The sequence below is a fragment of the Aphelocoma coerulescens genome, chromosome 10 (assembly GCF_041296385.1).
Source record: "Aphelocoma coerulescens isolate FSJ_1873_10779 chromosome 10, UR_Acoe_1.0, whole genome shotgun sequence".
NCBI classification, from domain to species: Eukaryota; Metazoa; Chordata; class Aves; order Passeriformes; family Corvidae; genus Aphelocoma; species Aphelocoma coerulescens.
The window spans coordinates 11,846,217-11,869,633 of NC_091024.1; the positions used below are offsets into that span (position 1 = coordinate 11,846,217).

Consider the following 23,417-nt stretch of genomic DNA (forward strand, 5'->3'; position numbering starts at 1 on the left):
TGAGCTGGAGGTTGGGAGAGCTGCTCTGGTGGTGATTGTGGAACTGCCATCAAAAAGATTACTTAATTAAATATTTCTATTAAAATATATAGGAACTATAGAAAAGAACATGTCTATATCATATACATTCTATATTATATATAATTATATATAATTATGATTTTATGTGGTAATAAAAAGTAATTAATTAAATTCCTTGTATCTTGACATAAGCAGCAATTAAGGAGGATTTCAATGCCAACCTCTTGACATGATCATCACACAGATCCAATGTTTTGACACAGGATTACCAGGCTGTAGGGGAAGGATCTGGGAAAGCAGAGCTCTGCATTTTGGGGCTTTTTCTAATGACAATATACAGATTTAATTGCACAAGATAACCAAAAACCTGTGGATTCAAATACTTTCAGCTGGTAAATAATCTTGAAAATCCATCAGCCAAACAACCCAACGCTAAAAAATCCATACCATAATCCCTCAGTGATGCACCAAATGCCATCTTTTCTATAACCTTTCCCTGCAGAGGGTTTAATGCCCTTTTCCCAAGTAACTTCTCCCTATTTCCAGGGGAGGAATCCCAGTGGAAGCCGTGAGTGTGCACTGGCTGCTTGCCATTCTCCCACTGCTTTTAGCTGGCATTTCAATGGAGCATTTGATTAATCATTTGTATACTGCCTATAATGCCCCCGAATTTCCTGTGAGTTGTACCTACTGCAAGAGACAATTATGTCAGGCCAGATTAAAGCAGGGAATTAAAGCAGAATAGCAGCTGAATTTGACCTGTGCTTTTGCTCTGGTTCCCTTTAGTGGAGCGAGTGCCACTCCAGCAAATGGATGGAGTCATCCATGACAGCCTGTGATGAATTGCTGTATTTATACTGGATATTTTAATAGCCTCACACTGATTTAAATTGAGCACGGAGTAAATTATAATTCAGTCACTTGACTGCTTGGATTTCGCTTGACAACTCAGCCTTGTTTGTCCTGGAGGGGTGGTGGGGAGCAGAGGAGATGGGCTCAGGTCGATTCCTCTCTCCAAAGTTAACCCTTTTCCCTGGAAGTACTGGGTGGGTTGGGTTCACCTGTGCCTCAGTGTGATTCCAAAATCGCTGTATTTTTGACAAAAACTTCATTAGGAAGATGGAGCTTGGTCAGGAAGATTGCTTGGAGCACCTTGCTGAATCCCAGAGCATCTCCATGCCATTTAAATTTTTTTTAAATGCCCTTTTGGTCCAATATCCTTCCCCAGCTCAACCATTTCAGCCAGTTTTGACACTGGATCCATCCTGTCCGTCCACATCCCTGAGGCTCCAGCACCCTGGGCAGACTCAGGTGATTCCAGGGAAATAATGGGGAAGTAACAGGTCCTTTCCAACCCAAACCATCCCAGGATTCCAGGATGTTGCATCCAAATCTTTATTCACAGCTTCATCCTCAGTAGCAATGACTCTGAGGAGATTTTTTGGGTTCTTTTTCTGCTTTAACACAGTTCCAGCTCATGCTGGAAACTGTCACCTCATGAATCCCTGAAAGTTCTTTTTACCTCTACAGAACAGGCTTGGAAATTTCACTCAAAAGGAGATGATAAATGCAAGTTAAGGTGGGATGTAAATGGGTTTTTCCTCTTTTTGTGCTGTAAATAAATAAGGTTCCTCCAGCCTTGACATCAGGTGGGGCCACACAAGCCACACATTTCCAGGTGGAAGAAAACAGTGAAATAATTCTGCAGGGAAAGTGAGGCTGATCTCTCCTGATGAATTTTGGGATGAAATAAGCTTGCAGTTCTGCTGTCTGTGTCCTGCCCTTGGTGTCCTGACCACCTGTAAATGGGGAAGCTCTTCTTTCCCAGGTTATCCTCAGTGTTGGGGGCTGCTTGTAGTTAAGGTTAATGCAAAGGAGCCTCAGACCTTTCCTCATTCCAGGCCTGGGTGTTGGGATGTCAGGGATATTTCTGATGCTGAGGTCAGTGAAGCCTTTGCAGGGAAATTCCTCACCAGGATTAGAACCAGGTGAGATAAAATTTTAATTCTACACCAGTGACAAGATGGAATTCTGGTGATGTTCCGTGAACACAACTGGTGGGATCCCAGCAGATGAATTTCTAAGTTTTTCATGTGGAAAAAATGTAAGTGAATATTGTTGGCAAATGATTATTGATCTGGACAAGTGTGTTAAACGTTTCTTGGCAGCCCTGTACTACACTTACAATTTAGTTTAGTGACAGCTTTTATAAATAACCCCAAAGCAAACTCTGGGAAGAGGCAGGTTATTGGCTTGTCTTGGAGACAGATTTTGGTGCTGTGTTTGGAAATGGGCTCCCTGTGTTCTGTTCTGTCAGCACTATTTCTGTAATATTTATTCTGCTAATTCTGCAAACTGACTAAATTTTGCTTCCCTTTAGCTTAACGTATTAAACTGTGAATTATTGGGTGGGAGCAGACTGAGCCTGGCTCAGAGCACTGAGTCCAGTTTGGTTTATAAAGCAGAGTTTAATGATTGAATTTTCAAGTCTTCAAAGAATCATGGCAAAGAATTCAGTGTTAAATTTGATTTCAGTGCCTTGTTAAGAGAGTCTGCCCTGGAAATCTTGAAAATGTATAACTTCAGGAAGTGCAGCCCACTTTGGCTGCAGTCCCTGGTGCTCTGGTCCTGCTGAGGAGCTGGAATGATGAGAAATGAGGGCAGGGATGGAGGAGGGAGGCACTGGATAAACTCAGCAGTGAGGGGCTGCTTGGAGCTGCTCCAGGTTGGGTTGGTCAGAGGTGTTTTCAAAGGGCTGGAGCCCCTCTGCTCTGGAGCCCGGCTGGGAGAGCTGGGAATGTTCACCTGGAGAAGAGAAGGCTCCAGGGAGAGCTCAGAGTCCCTTCCAGGGCCTAAAGGGGCTCCAGGAGAGCTGGAGAGGGACTGGGGACAAGGGATGGAGGGACAGGACACAGGGAATGGCTTCCCACTGCCAGAGGGCAGGGACAGATGGGATATTGGGAATAATCCTTCCCTGTAAGGGTGTGAGGGGCTGGGCTGGAATTCCCAGAGCAGCTGTGGCTGCCCCTGGATCCCTGGAAGTATCCAAGGCCAGGTTGGACATTGGGGCTTGGAGCACTCTGGGATAGGGGTGGATGAGCTTTAAGTTCCCTTCCAACCCAAACCATCCCAAGATTATCCGACAATCCTTTCATTTCCCTTTCCTTTCTGTTAAAAGATCCTTTCCACCTATTCCTCTCTTTCTTGTGATCCCACGAGGATTCTTAGTCCATGGATCTTCAGGTTTTTTTATTTTGAGTAATTCACTTGCCTTTTACATGACCTCAGATGGTATCTCTTGTGTTTCAGGTCATACCCTTAGACATAACCCTGGAACTCCAGAAGCAGATAATGTCAGAGTTAGAAATTCTTTATAAGGTATGTGGATTTTACCATTTGAATTATTCTTGCTTCAATTTTCTTGCAGCAGATTTTAAAACAACCTCATGCTTTTTTTCCTTTCTCTTCCCAGTGTGACTCCTCATATATCATAGGATTTTACGGTGCTTTTTTTGTAGAAAACAGGATTTCATTGTGTACAGAGTTCATGGATGGTGAGTAGTGTATCCAGTTTGCTTTTGATTGCTAAGTAATTAAATGAGAAGGGGTTTTTCTTGTGGAATGAAATGCAGCGGTATGACTCGAAAATGTGGAGTATTAATAACATTGCAGGTAGTTAAAAAACCAGAGCAGGTTGGGATTGGGATTGTGGGGTATTCTCCATGGAATGCTGTGCTTTCCCCATGTGTAACTTCGCTTACTTTTATGGAAAATGTAAATAGAAGAGAAATAAATGCTGCCTTAATTTCTGGTTTGATATTTGAGCCTCCCGTGCAATCTGTCCTCGCTGACAAAACAGCTGTTCCTCACTTGTAGTGTTTTGATAGCCAAAACAGCTTTTCCTTTAAAGAAATCTATTAACCCAATGTCCTGTGTGTTTGCAGTGGAAATAGTCTCTTAATTGCCAGGCAAGGAGTTATTTTCCAACCCAGCTGTTTGCCAGCTCAGTGCCGAGTTCCTTCTTGAGCTCCCTCTCGTTCCTCCCCACGTGAATCCTCAGCCCAGAAATATCCCCGACCCCACAGCCTGACGTGGCAGAGGTGTCCCAGCACTTTGCTTGGGATTCTTGGCTATTCCTGGAGGAAAGGCAGGGAGAATCCCCTGGTGGCAGCAGTTTGTAACCCTTGCTGGCCTCTGTGTGGGAGCTCTTGTGGCAGATGCTGTCCCTGCGTGTCTCGGGCTCTTCCCAGTGCTCCGCTTTCCCCATCGAGCCAGAGCGTGCTCCTCCCACCAGGATTTCCTTAGGAGCCAGGATTTTATGCCCCAGCCAGGTTTTCCACAAAGGTTCCTTTAAGCTGGGTATAAAGAAGGAAAAGATCTCCCAAATAATTCGCTGTGGAGGGGAGGCTTTGTGGCAGGAAAGAATCCCAGAGCCAAAATCCCAAACGTGGCCCATTAAACATCGTCGAGCAGCTTCTTCCTTTCTGGTGGGGAGCAGGGTGCAGCCCTTTAGGGTTTATGGTGCATTTTGTTTTCTCCCTGTTAAAATGATCTGGTTTTACTGTTATTTCCCTTTTTTACACTTCCACCTCCCTCCCAGTGATGGCTGCACCCCGTTCCCAGTGTTCTCTCAGATTCTCTGGATGAAAAAGTATTTTATTCAAGGTTTTATTAAAAAAACCCCAAAGCCCACGAGTTAAATTCTTTGCTGTTGTGCTGCTGGGTGACTCTTTGCCCTCTCTCTGAGCTGCCTCGCAGTTACACTCAGACTTACAAGCCTGTGTAAAGCAGTAGTCACACACAGCAAGGGAGCATCTGCTGCTGCCAAAACGAGCATCTGCCTGGAGTAGCGCTCTTAAAATTCAGATTGTGCTCCTAGAATCCAGGGATTTTTCCAAATAAGATGGACAGAAATGCTCTGAATTCCTGTTTGGAGATATTTCAGCCTTTAGGGTGTGCATCCCTCGCGATGCAGCACCGTGGCAGAGTTTACTGACCATGCACAAATTGCTGGGAATTGTTCTGGAGAAGACCTCTGCTCTGCCTCATGTTGTGCTCTCCTTCTGGCAGAAAGCACCAGCAATTGCTTAAAGGAAGAACAAAATGCAAATAAAGGGACCTTGCCTTGTTTTTCCCCCCAGACCTTTAATTTTGATTCATAAGGATGCAGGTAAAGAGAAGAAAAACCCCTATTCATCCTGCAGATGAACAGCTTTAACCTTGTCAAATTTTTAGCCCTTTTGGCTGGTTTAGTTTATATTTCCTGAATCCATATCCCATGACTGCAGATCACAGGTTATTTCCTTCATGGATGACCTGGATCTAGGTGGATCTGAGTCTTTTGGGGTGCTCAGGGGACATGTGTAGGACCATATTGGTGCTTCCCTGGCACCTGCAACCAGGAAAAATCCAAGTAACTCCAGGCCTGCAAATACCAAAGCCCTGAGGTTGAACTAACCTGGATCAGCCTCACACCTGCCAATTGATTTTAAAGAGCAACAGAGATGTGAAATGAGGTTTTCCAGCTTTGCCCCTTTATATTTGTAATAAAGTTGATGTCCTAAATAAAGGTGGTGAAATGCCCTATTGCTTTTTACTTACGTGGTTGCCTCTTTCCCTTGAAACTGATAAATTCCTGCTAAATTCCCCGTGGAAAACAAGATGTGCAGGTGATCAGACTGAACCTGGATGTGTGTACACGTGTGGGAGCTGACATTTTTGGATTTGGGAAAGTTTTTTTTTCCAAAGATTTTTTTTTTCTCCACAGAAAAACTCCAGATTTCCCCATTTGTTTGCAAAAAAATGTTTTCCTTCATTTTTCCAGCAGCAGTTCCTTTAGAGCCAGCTGTGACAGCCAGGTTTAGCAGTTTGGGGTGTGAGAAGAGGTCTTTTTTTGGTGCAAAATGTAAGGATATGTTACAGGGATGAACAGGAACCACCAGCCATAGGATTGCCTTCTGTTTGGGTTTGTAATGAGCAGTGAGAGGCTGTGAAGCTGCAACCTCTGATTTCCATTCCACAGCACTTATATTTCCTTTTAAAACTGGGATTAATTATAATCCACAGGCAGTGTGGACAATACCAGTTGAAAGATTCAATTTAATGAAGGAATGGGAGTTTCAATAACTTGGAATCAGAGGAACATTAGGGAAGACAAACAGAGTTTGTTTCTGACAGTGGAGACCATGAGGGATAAAAAACACACCCCCCTCCCCGGTCATTAGAGTGAGAAGTTACAGCATAAATGAGAATTGTGGTGTAATTAAGCCCCATCCAACCTGGCCTTGAACATTCCAGGGATCCAGGGGCAGCCATAGCTCCTCTGGGAATTCCATCCCAGCCCCTCCCCACTGTCACAGGGAACAATTCCTTCCCAATATCTCATCCCAACCTCCTCTCTTTCAGTTTGCAGCAATTCTCTGCCTGCAATTTCTTTGTCCATTTATTTACTTTGTTGGCCATTCTGCCAACAAAGGCCAATCTGGAGATTTTTAGTTCTCAATTTTGAATTTATTTTCTTGCCTTAAGAATTTGTATTTCACCCCGGGGACATTTTGGACACCAGTTTGGTCACGAGTGGTTTTTGCAGAGGAGAAGGGAGGTAACACTTCCCAATCCCTTGGGAATGTCTGTAGGGCTGTTAGAGGGAATGAGGCTTCTTGGTGTCCCCATGCATGGGTGATGCTGACAGGGCTGTGCCAGGTTGGTTCCCATTCTGGATTTACTGGGAAAATTTAACCTGCTTCCCCAGGAACTCCAGGAATTCATTTCAGGCATCAGTATGGGCACAACCAAACCATCCCTGGTGTGATGTCAGGAGGAAATACCATCTTGGATACCACAGAGTTGGTAGCACCAGCCTTTGGGGACAAGAGCTGGGATACTTTGGACCTTGGAATCTGCTTTTTGGGATGATTTTGTTATCCCCAAGACATTTTTTCACATGGTTTGGAGTTCTCTATGTTGATATTCTGACCTGTGACTGGGAGGTTTTCTAATGTTTTGTTGTTGCTGTTTTCTGAATATTAATGCTGCAAGAAAAGAATCAGGAATGTGGTAAAAAGAGCCCCAAGTGCTGTTGCATGTGTTTATGCAGAGTTTGGGAGATTTTTAAGGTCAGTTATTTCTGACACAGTTATTGTTCTAGCATTGATGGTGTTTTTATTAATAACCAAGGCCTAGAAAACCCTTGGGGCTTCAAATCTGGGGCACTGTTTCATCTGGCATCACCTGAGCACGTGCTGTTTGTCCCTGCAGGGGGTTCTTTGGATGTTTATAGAAAAATTCCAGAACACGTTCTCGGACGGATAGCAGTGGCTGTGAGTACTTGGATTGCTTTTTGTCTCTCGGTTTTTGATTGTGTGTAAAAAAAATCTCTGATTCGAGTGTTCATTGGGATGTTGGGGCACCTCCAGGGTCTGTGTGCTCGTGTGGAAGGAGAGTGCTTCCTGTCTCCTGCTCCTCCCCTGTGCACAGGGACTCTGGGATTAAGGAAAACTTCCTTCTCAGTGACCAATACATGGGGGGCTGGAGGTTCATGGTATGGTGAGAGTCATGGGACTCCTGTCCTATGAAGAAGGACTGGGAACTGGGATTGTCCAGCCTGGAGAGGAGAAGGCTCCAGGGAGAGCTCAGAGCCCCTTCCAGGGCCTAAAGGGGCTCCAGGAGAGCTGGAGAGGGACTGGGGACAAGGGATGGAGGGACAGGACACAGGGAATGGCTTCCCAGTGCCAGAGGGCAGGGATGGATGGGATATTGGGAAGGAATTCCTCTCTGGGAGAGTGGGGAGGCCCTGGCACAGGATGCCCAGAGAAGCTGTGGCTGCCCCTGGATCCCTGGAAGTGTCCAAGGCCACTCTGGAGCACCCTGGGATAGGGGAAGGTGTCCCTGCCCATGGCAGGGGATGGCACTGGATAGGCTTTAGGGTCCCTCCCAACCCAAACCATTCCAGGATTCTGTTGTACAGATCTGTGTGAAAGGATGGGATAAATTGAGTGGGGTGAGGGGAAAAAAATTAGAATTTGCTGAAGGTCTGTGTGGTCACATTCCTTCCTATCACCGTTCCTTCCCATCAGCCCTGCTGGATGGAGCAGTGCTCTTAATCACCTTTATTTAACTAATTAATTATTTAATCAGCCTTAAGCCCTCCTGTTCTCTGTGGTGCCTTCAGAAGGTGATTCAGGAGCCCTGGTGGGGATCCTTTGTCTCTGAGTGTGTGATTTCCATCCTGACTGTCCTTATGCTGCACAGAGTGACTCCATGAGTTCTCCTTGCCAGGTTGAAGGATTAAGTTGGTTCCTGCTGCCAAAATGCAGTGGCAGAACAGATTTCCTGTGTTCTCCTCAAGGCAGGTGAGGAGGATGAAGTTTTTTGCTTGGCACAAGCCAGACCCAGGCACAGGCTGGTGTCTCACCCCTTTCACACCTGAGCAGCCACAGGGAGGAGTTAATAGGAGTAATTTTAGGGGTGATGAGTCTGTGGTGTAGGAAGAACTCCCCAGAACCTCCTGGGTTTGGTCTCAAGGTGTTGACAGTGGGGTCCTTAAAGACCCTGGTAGCTCATCCTTGGGGCTCTGCAGCATTCAGCTGCTAAAAATTCACTGGCCATGATTGAAAACTCAAATTACAGACCAATAGAAATTTAAAAACTTAAAAAAATCCATCTTCCTCCAGAGCTGAACACAGGGTAATGACCAGTGTCTTGGTGGATCTCACCAGGGAGGGAGATACTGCTAAACAATTGCTAAATATAAGGAATACTTTGATAACTTAAGCAGTTTAAAGCAAAACAAAGTTATTCTATCATGTGCCATTTAATTAAGTGCTGGGTTTTCACATTCATTATACATCAAGCTGACAATTTAAATCCTTTAATCCAACACAGGCAGCTATTTAGTCTCTGTTCATTGTAATTCACAGCTCTACTTTCCTCTTAATTTGTGTGGCCTGCCCAGGGTGATGAACATCCCTCTCTGATGCTGTTTCCTCTGAGTAGCTTCAAATCTGCTCATTATGTACCTGCCAGTTCCTTGTGGAATTTGAGTGCTTTTCACCTCTAGTTCAGAGGGAAAACGTTTCATCTCCTCTTCCCTCTGGAGCAGGGAGTGGGAAGTTGCTCACAGCATCCCCATATCCCTGATGATGATGATGATGATGTCGCTGGTTTGATAACTCTGGGATGGGCCTTCCAGCATTCCTTCAACTGCTCATTCCTTCTCCTTTTCCTTATCTCACTCACAGCGTGTGTTTAATCCATCCACACCTCATCATTCCCTTGGGTTTGTCTCTCCTCTCCCCCATCCTCCCCTTGGCATTCCACAGGTGTTCTCCTCCAATTTCCCTCTCATCCATAATGGTGGTGCCTCAGCCCCACCTTTTATGTCTCGCTATCTGTGGTTTTTTGCTCCCCTCAGGGTCATTTTGTCCCTGATCAGTCAGCTTGTGAGCCTGACTCCCTGACATGGATACTTAGCTTTTCCTAGTTATTTTATTTCCTGCTTTCCTGTGCCCACTGTGGAGCAGGGGGTCAGGAAAGAGGGGAACAAAGGCGCTTCAGAGAAGGGACTCAGCCCTTCCTCCTGCTCTCAGAGCAGAAGGTGTGCGCTGAGGCTGAACCAGCACTGGCAGCTCCTCTGCTCTAGTGCTGATTTTTGGCGCAGTGGAATTGTTGGAAGGAGGCAGCAGAAGCCTTTTGTTTTCCAATGGATTTCTCAGTGGCAGCAGGAATGGCTCCAGTGAGCCTCCCCACGTTGTGTCTGAGGTGGCAGCAGAGCTCTTTTTGGGGGTTGGGGCACCTTTGTGCAGAGTCCTGCGCACAGACACCGTAATCCCCCTGAACAGCTTGGGAAGATTACCCAAATCCTGGGATTGCTGCTCATTGCTGCCCAGGAGGAGAGTGCCAGACAAAAGCTGCAGCTCACACGGGTGGCTTTTGGAGACAAAACCTGCAGCTTCCATAGTCTCTTTTTTTCCCTTCCCCATGTCCAGAGCCATTTGTCTTTTATTCTCCCAAGACATGTCCAGTGCATTAATCCATGGAAGCTGCTTAATAATACGTGTGACCTGCACATCTGTTAACTGGAATAAGCTCCCAGTGTATTTGTAGAAGTTTTGAAGTGAAACCATTCCCAGAGGAAAAGGAAGCAGCACATCCAGGCATTCCCTGCATCCCAGCACTCCTCTGGCCCCGACTTCAGGATTTCTGTGGTTGGACTTGTTGATCTGGGAGGGCTTTTGCAACTTGAATGGTTCTAAATGGGCACCACTGGGTCTCTCTTTCTCATACATTCCCCTCTCAACCAGACTTTCTCATGGACGTGGAGCTGCAGGAGTGATTCCAGAGGAGGCCATGGAGCTGCTCCAAGGGCTGGAGCCAGGCTGGGAGAGCTGGAAATGTTCACCTGGAGAAGGGAAGGCTCCAGAGAGAGCTCAGAGCCCCTTCCAGGGCCTAAAGGGGCTCCAGGAGAGCTGGAGAGGGACTGGGGGACAAGGGCTGGAGGGACAGGACACAGGGAATGGCTTCCTGTCCAACCCGGCCTTGGACACTTCCAGGGATCCAGGGGCAGCCACAGCTTCTCTGGGCACCCTTGTGCCAGGGCCTCACCACCCTCACAGGGAGCAATTTCCCCCTAATATTCCATCTAACCCTATCCTCTGTCAGTTTGAAGCCATCCCCCTTTCCTGTCACTCCATCCCTTGGAAATAGTCTCTCTCCATCTTTGTTTTTGGTTCCTTCAGGTACTGGAAGGCCACAGTTGGGTCACCCTGGAGCTGCTTTTCTCCAGGCTGGACAATCCCAATTCTCTCAGCCTTTTCTGTAGCAAACATGGAGGGATCTCTGACTTCACAGTAAAATTCCTCCCTGTTTGCTGTGTGAGGCACAATCAGTGAGACGGGGAAATCTCTCTCCTTGCTCCTGTCCTTTATTTGTGTGGAGGGCTGGAGTGGTTTTTAAAGGAAAAGCGGATCCTGGGAGCCCCAAAGTGACGCTGTGGTCGCTCCTGGCTTGGTGCTGCCGTGTCCTGAGTTGGGCTGTGGGTGTAAAACCCTCTCTCCCTTCACTTGCCACTTCACACATTTATTTTCCCTTCCATTTCTGAAGCAGTGACACTGTGCTCTGTATTTTGAGCGCTAATGTTGATTGAAGTTCTCCCAGAAAGGATGTGCACTTGAACTGTCAGGAGAGTGAGTGATTGACAGCAGGTAGAAGTACTTTTTGTGTCAAGGCTTTGTCAAGGCATTGTTGTAAAACCTCCTTTACTGAATACCAATAATTCCTGCTCCAGCTTCAATCAAAAGATTCTCCCTTCCAGCACCGTTTTAGAATAATATTTAATGCTTAAGAGTCCTTCCCTAATAGGCAAATGTAAGGGGAGTGAATAACAAGGTGAGTCCATTTGGGGGGCTCCTGTGAGCATATTTACAGCCCAGGATAAAGGGAAAAGCTCCTTTTTATTCCTTTGTACACCCAGAGAATCTGGAGGGAGAGTTTGTTAAATTCCACGGCTTCCCTAACTGCTTACCCAGCCCATGTTCCATAATAAAGATGTTTCATAACTCACAGCCGTTGATTTGTTTCATCAGAAATGTTTCCTTTTTTTTTTTATGGGTCCTTGCTTTAAAGTAAATAATTTCCTAATGGTTTCAAAGATTTTCAATAGTCTAAATATACTTTTAATAATCAAAGAGTTTACTGTTCTGAAAATCCCTTTGGCCATTGGAAGAAGCTTGAAATGGGGCATCTCCCTGATTTATTTTTGCATTGATACATTATTATTTTCATTATCATTATTATTATTATTATTATCATCATTATTACTGTTATTATTATGTCAGAATGCTGTAAATAGAATTCCCACGTTTTGCTTTTCATAAGCCTTGGAATCATAGAATGATTAAAGGTCTTTTCCAACCTTAAGATCATCAAGTCCAAGCTTTTTGAAAGGCTTGAGGTGAAAAGCCACACCTCTGGGCAGGCAGAATTGGACCAACCCTTTTGTTAAAGGCAACAACCATCTGAGGCCAGGAGATGGTTGGGTTTGGAGTGAGTTTAAGAGAGGAATTATCCCCTGGAACAATTCATTTGGGATCATCGTTATTTGTTTTACAAAGAGATTCTGACTCCACCAACAGCGTTTTTCTTACAGAATAAATCTTAGAATTTGAAAGCATTTCTAATCCAAGAGGAAGGCAGAAAATTACTGTGCTCTCTGCCTTCACTCTTCATCATATTTTTAGCACTTCTGCTTGATCACTGCAACACAAATAATTTCATTTTGGGCTACTCAGAGCACAAAAAATGTAATTGTCTTGACTGCAGAACTCACACAACTTCAGCAGTGTCAGAAATGCTTCGTTGTTCTGGAGATACATGAGGAAAGCATCTTGGAAATGAATTAAATGTCACCTCAGAGATGGAAAGTGTCTAAAAAAGCTTTGCTGGCTGAGCCAACAGGGTTGGACTGGGGAGGTCAGCAGGGGCTGAAATGTGTTGGTGGAATTTTGTGCTGCAGTAACTGGTTTTGGAGTTTGGCTTTAGCAGTTTTGGTGGTGGAAGGAGGGAATTCTGGAATAGCAGGACAACATCTGCCCAGGGTGAGGGGTTGTATTTACTTTTGGGAATTGTGTTTTAGGAGCTGCAATCTCTCTGCTGTGAGATGCATTAGGATTTGTGTTGGTGCAAGATGAGTATGAGGGAGAATGAGGGAATTTTTACAGCTCAAGAAGAAAAGTTCCACGTTGGCATTGAGTGAATGAAAGTGTGGAAAATAAAGGGAAAGTGCAGGAGGCAGCAAATGGGAAGAAAGGGAAGGGAGGATGAAGTAGAAGAGGTTATTAGAGATTTTCTTGTTTTCTGGCCTTTTTGTTACAAGAAGACAAATCATCACATCCTTTGGCCTCCATGGTTTTTAACAGCCCAGCAAAGACAGGTGAATTAAAGACACACTGAAATGCCTGAAGGGATTCAGTGTGAGCTCAACTGACTTCAGCCTACAGGTCCTGGGAAGAAATCATCTGTGTATTAATAAAGGACCTGCTGCAGGTTTTTAGCAGGGCCTCCCCTGGGTCCTGCAGGGAGGGATGTGGGCTCTCCCCTTTTTGTGGTCCTGGCTCCATTCTTACAGCTGGGTTCTCTGATGTCCCACCCCACCTGACATGTGGAATTCTTCCTACCAGGAATCCCTAAAATGTGATTTTTTTTTTTCTTTTAAATTCAGGTTGTGAAAGGCCTGACCTATTTATGGAGTCTGAAGATTTTACACAGAGGTGAGTAGCAGATGTTTTCTGTTTTCCAGTGAAATTTTAACACCACTTTCCACAAAGGCACTTGACCAAGCAAACATCTGCTTTGAGTCCAGTGGGGTAATGCAGAATGAATCTTCCTCGTTAACCTTGCACACTTACTTGTAAAATATTTTTATTGCTCTTTTATTGGCCTCCCTCCTCCCCTGAAAAGAAAAGGACTGAAGAGAGAAATGGATTTTACAGGGATTTAGCAGCTGAGGGTTGCAAACAGGTGCCCAGTGGAAAAATCAGCATGGAAATGAGATGTTTGACTGGTATTGGAAATAGAAAATGGGCAATGAATTTTCTTTGGTGCTTCAGAAATCTCATGGGACAGCCACAAGTGTTGCTGGAGGCTCAGATCTCTAAAATCGTGGCCCACTGTCCCCTACCATGGTCAGGGACAGTTAAAGGCTTCAAACCTGCTTGGACAGAAGTCATTTTTGGGTTTTGCTGTTTATTCTCTTTCCTGCAGCTAATCTGGGGAGGTTTTTTTAAAACTTGTCATTTATTTCTTGCTTTTTCCTGTTACATTTTGTTTAAAATATATCTGTTTGGAAAAATTAAGTCAGATACACTAAAACTTTAAAAAACAATGTGGAAAATGCTGTTTAAAAACCAGAGAAGCTCCTTCCTCCTACACCAGCCCTCCCAAAAAAAAGAAAAAAGCAAAAGGATAAACTCATTACATTTTTGATGTTTCTGAAGTGTCTCGAAGTAGCTGCTCTGGTTCCTGATGCAATTCCCCCATCTGCTCCCTCATCCCGGGAGAACAGTTGTGGGGTGCAGTAACCCAGGTCACTCCTGAGGGAAAGAGGAATCAGGAGAGACGTGGGGGATGTTAAATTCCAAACCAGAGAGCTGAGACCATTCCCTGTGGGGTGACTCCTGCTTTTGCAGGGGCTGGGAAGTCAGGGTGAGGCCCTGGTGAGGTGAAGGGCCATGGCTGGGTCAGCGCCAAATCCTGGGATGGGTTGGGTGGGAAAGGACCTTAAATCCCATCTCATTCCATTCCATGGACAGGGACACCTTCCCCTATCCCAGGCTGCTCCAAGCCCCACTAACCTGGCCTTGGACACTTCCAGGGATCCAGGGGCAGCCACAGCTTCTCTGGGAATTCCAGCCCAGCCCCTCCCCACCCTCCCAGGGCTGGAACATCGGCTCCAGCTCCTCCTCAGTCCCACACGGCTCCATCCCAAGGATGGCTCTGACTGGGAGCATGGACTGTCCTGAGTGAGGCAAAGAAGGAGGTGGCCAAAAGAACAAGCAGAGATCAAGTAAGGACCTGGATTTTATGGAATCACAGAATCAGTGAGGCTGGAAAAGCCCTCTGAGACCATTGAGTCCAACCATTCCCCAGCACTGCCAAGGGCCACTGCCCCATGTCCCCAGCTGCCACATCCACAGGGCTTTTAAACCCCTCCAGGGATGGAGAGAGACTCCTGTGCCAGGGCTGGACAACCTTTTCCTCTAGGGAAATCTTTCCTAATACCCAACTTGACCCTCCCCTGGCCCGATTTGAGGCCGTTCCCTGTAACCCTTTGTCCCCCAGGTTGAAGGGCTGCACCTGGATTTGGCGCTGGGCTGGATTAAAAGACCAGAAATAACCCAGAGCCCATGAGCAGCTCGGAGCAGACACAGATTGCTGAGGTGGCTTTGTTTCTGTGGTGGTTTAAACAACTCACCTGCTCTCCTGAATGCTGCCAGGTGCAGGGATTTATCAGTTCCATCCTCTCACAGCAAGAGGAGGAACAATCTGGTGCTGGAGTGCCACAGGAGTTGTCAGAACAAATAGAAAAAAAAAGGCAGCAGGAACATCCATGGCTGGGTATGGCTCTGAATAGGTTACACAGTCATTGTCACACTTTTATAGCACCCAAAAAGGAAAGAAAATTAATTTTAAAAAAATTGTTAGCTTTCTCTGGCCACCTTCTGATTGTGATTTGGAGAGGGCATTGTGGAGCGTAAATACTGTAACTTTTTCTTGTGCTGCTGCTGTACATTTAGAACCTGGTTCAGATTTTTGCTGTGCCAGGAGAACAAAATCTCCCTTTCTGCTTGGGTTTCCTTGCTTTGATTGAGGAGCAGCTCTGGGGTTTTGATGAATGATGTTTGGTCCTTGCTGTGGTCTGAAGAAAAGCTCAGAAACTGATTTTTCATCACACTTCTGGTTTTTCTGGCCTTGCTCTGTTGCTGGATTGACCCGGGCGAGAGCAGCACTGCAGAATGCCATGGAGGGGACCATGAGATTCCAGGTTCAGCAACTTCCCTAAGAACTGGCTTTCAGTATTATTTTACCCATTTTTAGGATACAGAAAATGGGTATTTCTGTATCTTCAAAGCAGGAACAGAGGGATGGAATGGAAGACAGGTGATTAATTTCTCCAGGTGATGTCCTTCAGCTGTCTCCTGGTTTTGATGCTCAGAGGTAAAGGAAGGAATTTTGAGCCCTGACTTCCTTGCTGTCTCACCTAGGGCAGAGCAGGGGCTGGTGGAGGGTCAGGAATTTCCAAGGAAGAGGTGAAGCAGTCCCAGGGCAGAGCTGTGTGCCTGGAGCGGGGATTAAAGCAAAGGAAACAAACAATGAGCAAGTCTTTTATTGCAGATCAGACATCTCAGCAAATATTACAGCTTAACTTCAAAACAAACCTCGCAACTAATGAGGTGATAGCCGTGCATATTAATAAACCCCGAGCTGGAGTCGCAGCCATCACACCCACATCAAACATAAACATAAGATTAACACCTCCACCACTTCTTTGGAAGATGTGAGAATGTCCCAATGATAAGTGTGCTCTTTTCCCCAGAGGATAAGAAGTAGAAATGGAAGGGTAATGAGAAATTAACTTAGATTTAAAACAGAATTAGCAATTAAACAAGTCTAATCATGTACAAAGTCAAAGTTTGTATAAAGACAAACCAAAATCTGTTAAGTTCAAGAATAAGTATAGACCGTGTGCATTTTATCTGGCGTGTTTTGCTTTGTTCACACCTGCTTATTAAAGGAAGTGCAGGAAATAAATGTTACCCACTTGTGTTTAATTGTACTGAGCTGGATTACTGTGCTTGGCTCTGTGAGTACTGGGGGTGTTTATATATATATATTACACATTTATATATATATTTACTTCATGATTTGGGCACCTCAGTTCCTGGTTAGGTTTTAAACTGGTGCCAGAGTTGTGGAAGTGTTGCTGCTTTGAAATGTGGGAGAGTTGAGGATGTGGAGCTCTCGTGCACTGTGGGTTGCTCTGTGGCAGGAGGAGGTTTGTGCATGGCTCAGACCATCTCCTTTTTCCCCAGGATATTAGAAACCAAGGATATTCCACTCCTCTTTGTTCTGGATCAGCTGGGGAGCGCTGGTTGGGAGGGACAGGCACTGGATGAGCATCCCCATCTTCTCACCAGCGATTGTTTGATGAGAGTTTCACCAAAGATGTCCAGAGCAGCATATTTGACTCCCCCCTCTGCTGTTTTATCTCTGTGGGAAATAATCATCATTAGGGCCCTCTGTAATGAAGCACAGACACAAATCCAGGGGCGTGGATGTGGATGTATCAGCCTGGGAGAATGGAAGGTGTCCCTGCCCATGGCAGGGGGGAACAGGATGAGCTTTAAGGTCCCTTCCCACCCAACCCATCCCCGGATTCTGTGTTTCCATACATTTATTTATCTCTATATGTATAGCTAAACACATGCTTGCCCACTCATGGACCACTTAAGGCTTATTTAAAAAAAAATAATCCTGGCCTCTGCCAAACCACGCTGCTGCCTTCCTTGAACCTGGCCTGTTGCTGTTTGCTGTTTTTAAAAAACAGGAGAAGTCAAGAGACAGCTTTTAAAGAATCTCAGGGCTTTTTTTTTTTTGTCTCCCTCACACAATCATGAATCTGTTTGCTTTTCAATGCCACAAACGAGTGAAATGTTTGGTGTTCAAAAAGCTGAACCTCTGATGGTTCTATTTACTGGTAAGTAAGAGCTTGGAGGTCCCATTTATTTGCAGAGAGGTGAAACTACTCAGGCAGCTCCATCACAAGGAGAACTTGTTCATCCTCCATAATGATGCTTCATAGAAATCATTTGTATTAAGCAAGCCCTGGTAATGGGAGCATAATGACCCCTTTTGGCTCTTGTTTAAATTCTTTCACTTCTAAACACTAATATTAATCACAAGCAGATGGTGCAGAACATTATTTATGCACATTCGTTTCCCAAACCCAAAAAAATATTTAACCCATTAACTGAAGTGGGTTGTGAAACCAACAGGCTAATTTGCTGATGGGCTGATTTTTCTCCCTGCTTTCAGTATATTTCCTGCAGGGTTGTCACTTCCTTCTCGTTTTGAGGAAATGAACACAACCATTGGAATGCACAGCAAATATTTGATTAAATTCCCTAATTTTGTGGTGCTGTTTAATTCTGCTGGAAGGACAGCTTGGATTTGTTCTTGCAGAGTTTGTTGGACTGTCCCATGCTCTGCAGGGTCCCCAACCTCCCCTGCCCATCCTTAATACTTTCTGCCTTTTAAGATTTTCTCTTCTTTTCAGCTTTGTTTGTGGAAGGATGTCGGGATCAAGCAATGCTCAATGAATGACAGATGGTTTTTTTAGTTCTATCAACTTAGTGCCACATCCCACGTGACAGAGGGGAAGGGGAGATGGGGCCTTGGCTCTTCCTGGGTGGGAGCTGGGCAGTCCTGCTGGGACAGGGCACAGACCTGGGGTGGTGGTTTCCTCTGTGGGTTGTGTTGAGGGAGCAAGGATGTGTGGGCTGCCATTGGAGAGCACAGAATCCTGGAATGGTTTATATTGGAAGGGCTAAACTCATCCAGTGCTACCCCTGCCATGGACAGGGACATCTCCCACTATCTCAGGGTGCTTCAACCTGGCCTTGGACACTTCCAGGGATCCAGGGGCAGCCACAGCTTCTCTGGGAACTCCAGCCCAGCCCCTCACACCCTCCCAGGGAACAATTCCTTCCCAATATCCCATCTGTCCCTGCCCTCTGGCAGTGGGAAGCCATTCCCTGTGTCCTGTCTCTCCACCTTGTCCATTTGGTTGCTGATTATTTTTGTTACAGCTAAATAATACAACTTGGATTTAGCAAAGTCACTCAGCTCTGGAGGAGACAAAACTCCATCAAAAGTGCAGCACGTGGATTGAATTCCTAAAGACGGAGATCAGGAAACACAAACCGAGGCTCTGGATGCTCAGGACTGGGTTTTTGGCAGGGGGAAATTACAGAATGTACCAGCAGTGTTGATAGCTCACTTCAGAAGTACTGATCCACTTGGGGTCTGTAAGGAACTATTGAATGCTCCCATTTTTAATCTGGATTTTTAGCTCAAATATAGCCGAGCATTTAATCAGCTTCTTAATTGAGGTTATACATTTCTACGTCGCAGAGACAAATTAAGGCAGCCACTGTGGTACCAGGAAACAGCTGCTAAACCAAGGCAAACCTAATGATAAACAAAATTAGGTTCTTTTCTAGTTGGGTTTCATCCATCTGCCCCCAACCAGTGCTCACTTTTAAAGGAGGCACAGATTCAAGCTATTGCTTTTAATCCATTTTGACAGAAGAAAGCAGTGATTAGGCAAAGCCACTGTGCTCTAATCTCCCCACGTTTAAGCCAGGCCATAACATGCACATTCTGCTTTCCCACTGGCATCCCTGGAATGGCAAAGATGCTCAATGTTTCCTGCACTAAAGCCAGGCTGGATGTTCAGCACTTTATTCCCATGTTGATTTTACAGCAATGCACCGACTTCCTTTGGCATCAGGGGGAGGCAGCATTAGGATATTTGCAATGACAAGCTAGTTTTGGGAATGGACATTGATGGTTTGTTTGCTGGGATGGGGTTGGTTGATCATTTTAGGGCTTTGCTGGTAGTTCACCTCTGCAGAAGCCCTAAAACATGGATGTGGAGCCAGAAGCTCTGAGGAACAGTGCACAGAGCGGAGCTGCAGGATTAATCCCTGTCCAAACATGGTACTTCCATCTATCCCTATGGAATTCCATCTTTTTTTTTCAGGCTGATTTTCCAGTTTGTTAAAATCTCTGTGAGTTCCATTCCTGTCCATCAGTGCACTTGGTTTCTCTTCCAGACTGGCGTCACCTGCAGGTTTAATAATGTGGGTTATTGGTATTGTTTAAAGTCATCTGTGTAATACCAGGTCATACCTGTATGGAGAGGGTGTCTTTTATAGTTTTATATATATGTATGTATGTATGGAATGTTATCTGTGCTGCTGACTTACAAACCATTGCATTTGAAATAGATTTTTGTAATATTTCCAATCAAAACCTACCATGCCAATATTCACAATGCTCCCTGGATATCTGGGGTTGTCCTGTGCAGGGCCAGGAGCTGGATTTTGATGTGGGTCCCTTCCTCGAGGATATTCTATATTTCTATATATATATGGTGTCTATATTATCCAGGATAGTATGGATAATCCAGTTTTTTCCCCCAAACAGATGTGAAGCCATCCAATATGCTGGTGAACACCCGGGGCCAGGTGAAGCTCTGTGACTTCGGGGTCAGCACCCAGGTAATCCCCCCCCCCTTTGCATCTCTCCCCATTCCCTTTCCAGTGTCAAAATCACCTGGCAGCCCCACAGCCAGCCGCTCTCTGCTGGGACAGCCCTATTCATTTTTAATCTCTGGGCGACTTTTCCTTCATCTGAATATGATTGTTCATTGTTTAATGACAGTAAAAACTGCTGATATTGTAATTACTACTTACGAATAGCAAACTTCATTGATATGCAGCTTTGATCTGGGAGCGTTTGGGCCAGACAAAAGGGAGGGCAGAGCACGAGATGTGTCTGGGGAGCCCAACTGGCCCACAATAAAAATTAATATTGGGAGCAACAATAGTGGTGGGCTCTGACAATGTGCAGCACAAATTTTAATTAATTTCCATTTTGGGCCTCCCTGGAGAACTTCTCTGCTAGTGACCCATGAGCTCGCTGTGCTGTTGATTTGAATTTCAGCACCTTTTCCTCTCAGCCAAACACGAGGCCCAAAGAGAAGGTCAGCCTTGTATTATGGGCTGTCAGGGGCTGTTGTCCCTCCAGCGTATTTAGTGCTCCTCGCATTCAGGGGATGAATTGGGGCTTTATTCACGTCTTGAGCCAGCTGACTGAGAAATGAGTATGCTCAATCCTACTTCCTCCCAATTGACTTTTTATATCAGACTAGTTTGGGGTACTAAAGCGAGAAGCATCCTGTTTAACACAATTGTTTAAGGTTATCTGCCATAAACTGTAATGCAGTGCTTGTTTAAATTGGAATCCTCATTCCCAACCCAGGCGAGATTTAATCATTTTTAACGCCTTGGCAGATAAATTTGTTCCCTTTTTACATAATTTTTAGTTGATTTATAGGAATGATGATTGTAGGTTAAATGAGGAATAATTGCCCATTTTATTTCCACATTATCTTTATATTGTTCTAACAGACTGTTTTGTCTGATAGCTGGTGAATTCCATAGCCAAGACGTATGTTGGAACAAATGCTTATATGGCGGTAAGTGCATTTATGCAGGAATAACATTGAAATGGAGCTATTTGTCCTCACTCCTGTTCTGTCTGGTGCAGGATCTGTCCTAAATCAATCCTCAAAAGCCATCTCTTCCCATCCCCTGTCTGTGGGACAACTCCACTTCTTGCTGAGAGGGAAGAGTAATATTGGAAAAGTGGGGTTTTTAACGTATTTTTATTTGTTTTTACTGCCCTGTGACAACTGGGAACAAAGGGAGCCAGTTGGATATTCAAAACAATAGTTTTTCACTCACAGCTTGGAGCTTTTTGCAGATCAGTGACAGCCCCAAACTCTCCACAGCTTGGGAATGCTGGGGTTCAGGCATTTAAACCTGTGCAGAGGCTGATGGGTATTCCTAAACACCCTGTGGGGATGTTTCCTATGGAAATCTAAAGCTAAAAACATTGGGATTGATGATATCTGGGCATTAAAGTGCAAGTTGCGTAGTTCATAACATAGCAAGTCATCAGTACTTTCACTTTTCTGTACAAACTTTGGTCAGTGTTTGTTAACATGAGACCACTTCTGTCCTGTTTCTGTACCTTAAAGCTGAAATTCCCCTCTTTTCTTAGATCCCATTGGCACATTGCTAAGGATGGGGTGGGGTTGGGGTTCAGAGCTGCCAAGTGGCCTGTGCTGCTCCTGTCACCGAGATCACCACAGTGCCAAGAGCCAGCCTGAGAGGGAACTGCACAAATCAGAGTGGATTTTCCCTCAGATCCATTGGATCCCTTTCAGTTCTCCATTTCAGATGTGAAAACTTCGCTGCCTCAGTTTAAAGCAGTTTATGAACCCCTCTTGGTTTTGGCCGTTAAAATTCTTCGAGCAAACTGCTTCTAATATTAACAATGAGAAAGGAAGTGCTCTGCTCGTTTAAAATAGAAATGTAAACAGCACAAAGGGGTTGATGCTCATGTTTTTCAAACCTCAGGAAAGGAGAGGGAGAAATCCATGACCTTTAATTGCTTTCAGGTATTTTTTTCTGACTTTCTTCTCAGAAGAAAGCAGCGTCAGGTGCCCATTTATTTGCTAAGTGCTTTTCCACTCAAGGTGTTACTCATTGTGTGGCTTCTGAAAGGCTCATGTCACCATCCTAGAAAGACTTGGGCTGTCCTGTGTCATCAGAATATTCTGCAGAAAAATGGGGGGTTTTAAAAAAATATATAGATAAAAAAAGAGCTGGAATACAGAGATCCAGACAAAGAAACAGCTTCAAATTAATCAACTTTTCCAACTCAACTGTTACTTCAAACTGGTCTTAAGCAGGGCTGAGAATTAAATTGTATTATGCTTTTAGTGCCCAAACCAAGATTACAGTTCTCTTTCCCAGGTGTACATTAAATAAATTGCTTTTTTTGCCTTCTTGTTTCTGGATGAATGTGATGCCTCCATCTCTTAATTGTGAGGGAGAAGTTGAAGCTCAAATGTGCTCGATCGGATTTTCTGTGTTAAAATTGTTTTGCTTCTTGATTGAGTCATTTGTTGTCATCGGATTTCTAGGCAAGTCCTCAAAAAATAATGAAGGTCATAAGCTTTGGTTCACCCACTTGGCAGACTGTCAGGGAATTTGAAACTGTTAAAAAAATTGAGGTTTTCTTTGAAAGAACCAGAAAAAAAAAAAAAAGCTTTTTGACTGAGAAATTAAAATTTCCACCCAAAATGCGTTTTCTGTAAAATCATGTTGTCATTATGTTATATAGGAAAAAAAAAAGGATGAAAAAATAATCAGATGTAGAAATTTTTAAGAGAAAATACTTTGGTCCATGTATTTAGAGTGATCTGTGTGTTGCACCCTTTATGCATCTGTTATTTCTATTTTCCTCTTCTTTTCCATACTTTTAAATTCATGGGAGTAGTTTTTTTTTTAAAAAAAACCCTGATTTTACTTGCCCTTATCTTTTGTGAACCCATAATTCCTCAGCAGAAGTTGCTGTTCAAAGCTTGAATTTTAAGAATAAACAATTTAATATTGCTCAATGTGAATTATAAACCTGATTTGGTGGCTCAGGAAGGGTCTAAAAAATTGGGTGGGTGTTACCACCTTGCTTGGCCCAGGGTAGCACATCCCATATTATGTTATGAAATTATTTTTGGCTGCACATTTGAATCTATGTGAGGGTATTTGTCAGTATAAAAAGATGTTTAAAAATCCCGTGGTGCTGTTGCAAACATTTCTAAGATATTGCTGACCTAGGCTAATTATTTTGGGTCACTAACAAATGAGATTTGGTCAAAGAGTTGCAATTGCAGGTGTTTCTTTGGGTTGTGGCAGTTTGGGAAGGTTGTTTTTAGAGGGGCTGTGGGCAGCACTGTGGTTTTTATTTAACGCTCACGCTGCGATAAAAGCTCCTGACCTGGGATTAGCAGCACAGAGTAAACATCCAAAACCACATTGGACTGGCACTAATTTGGGAGTTTGTTTTCTAACAAAGGTCTCTGGATTATTAAAGACTGAAAACACAGCCAGTGCTTTGTAGGTGGCTGGGCCAGACAGGTGCATTAACAGCACAGTGGGGAGAGGAGTCTCAGGGAGCCTTTTATTGTTGCATTTCATGCTGTACTT

The 23,417-nt window shown here is 44.6% G+C and overlaps 1 protein-coding gene across 2 annotated transcripts in view; it reads left to right on the forward strand.

Annotated features, from left to right (window-relative positions):
* The window catches only part of MAP2K5 (mitogen-activated protein kinase kinase 5), a 120,036-nt gene that overhangs the window by 39,044 nt on the left and 57,575 nt on the right, over nt 1-23,417 (forward strand). For both annotated transcript variants that reach the window (XM_069025783.1, XM_069025784.1), the window contains exons 10-15: nt 3,331-3,399; nt 3,494-3,575; nt 7,279-7,340; nt 13,238-13,286; nt 19,786-19,859; nt 20,789-20,839. In XM_069025783.1, coding sequence (XP_068881884.1) covers nt 3,331-3,399; nt 3,494-3,575; nt 7,279-7,340; nt 13,238-13,286; nt 19,786-19,859; nt 20,789-20,839 — 387 coding nt within the window. The remainder of the gene's footprint in view (nt 1-3,330; nt 3,400-3,493; nt 3,576-7,278; nt 7,341-13,237; nt 13,287-19,785; nt 19,860-20,788; nt 20,840-23,417) is intronic.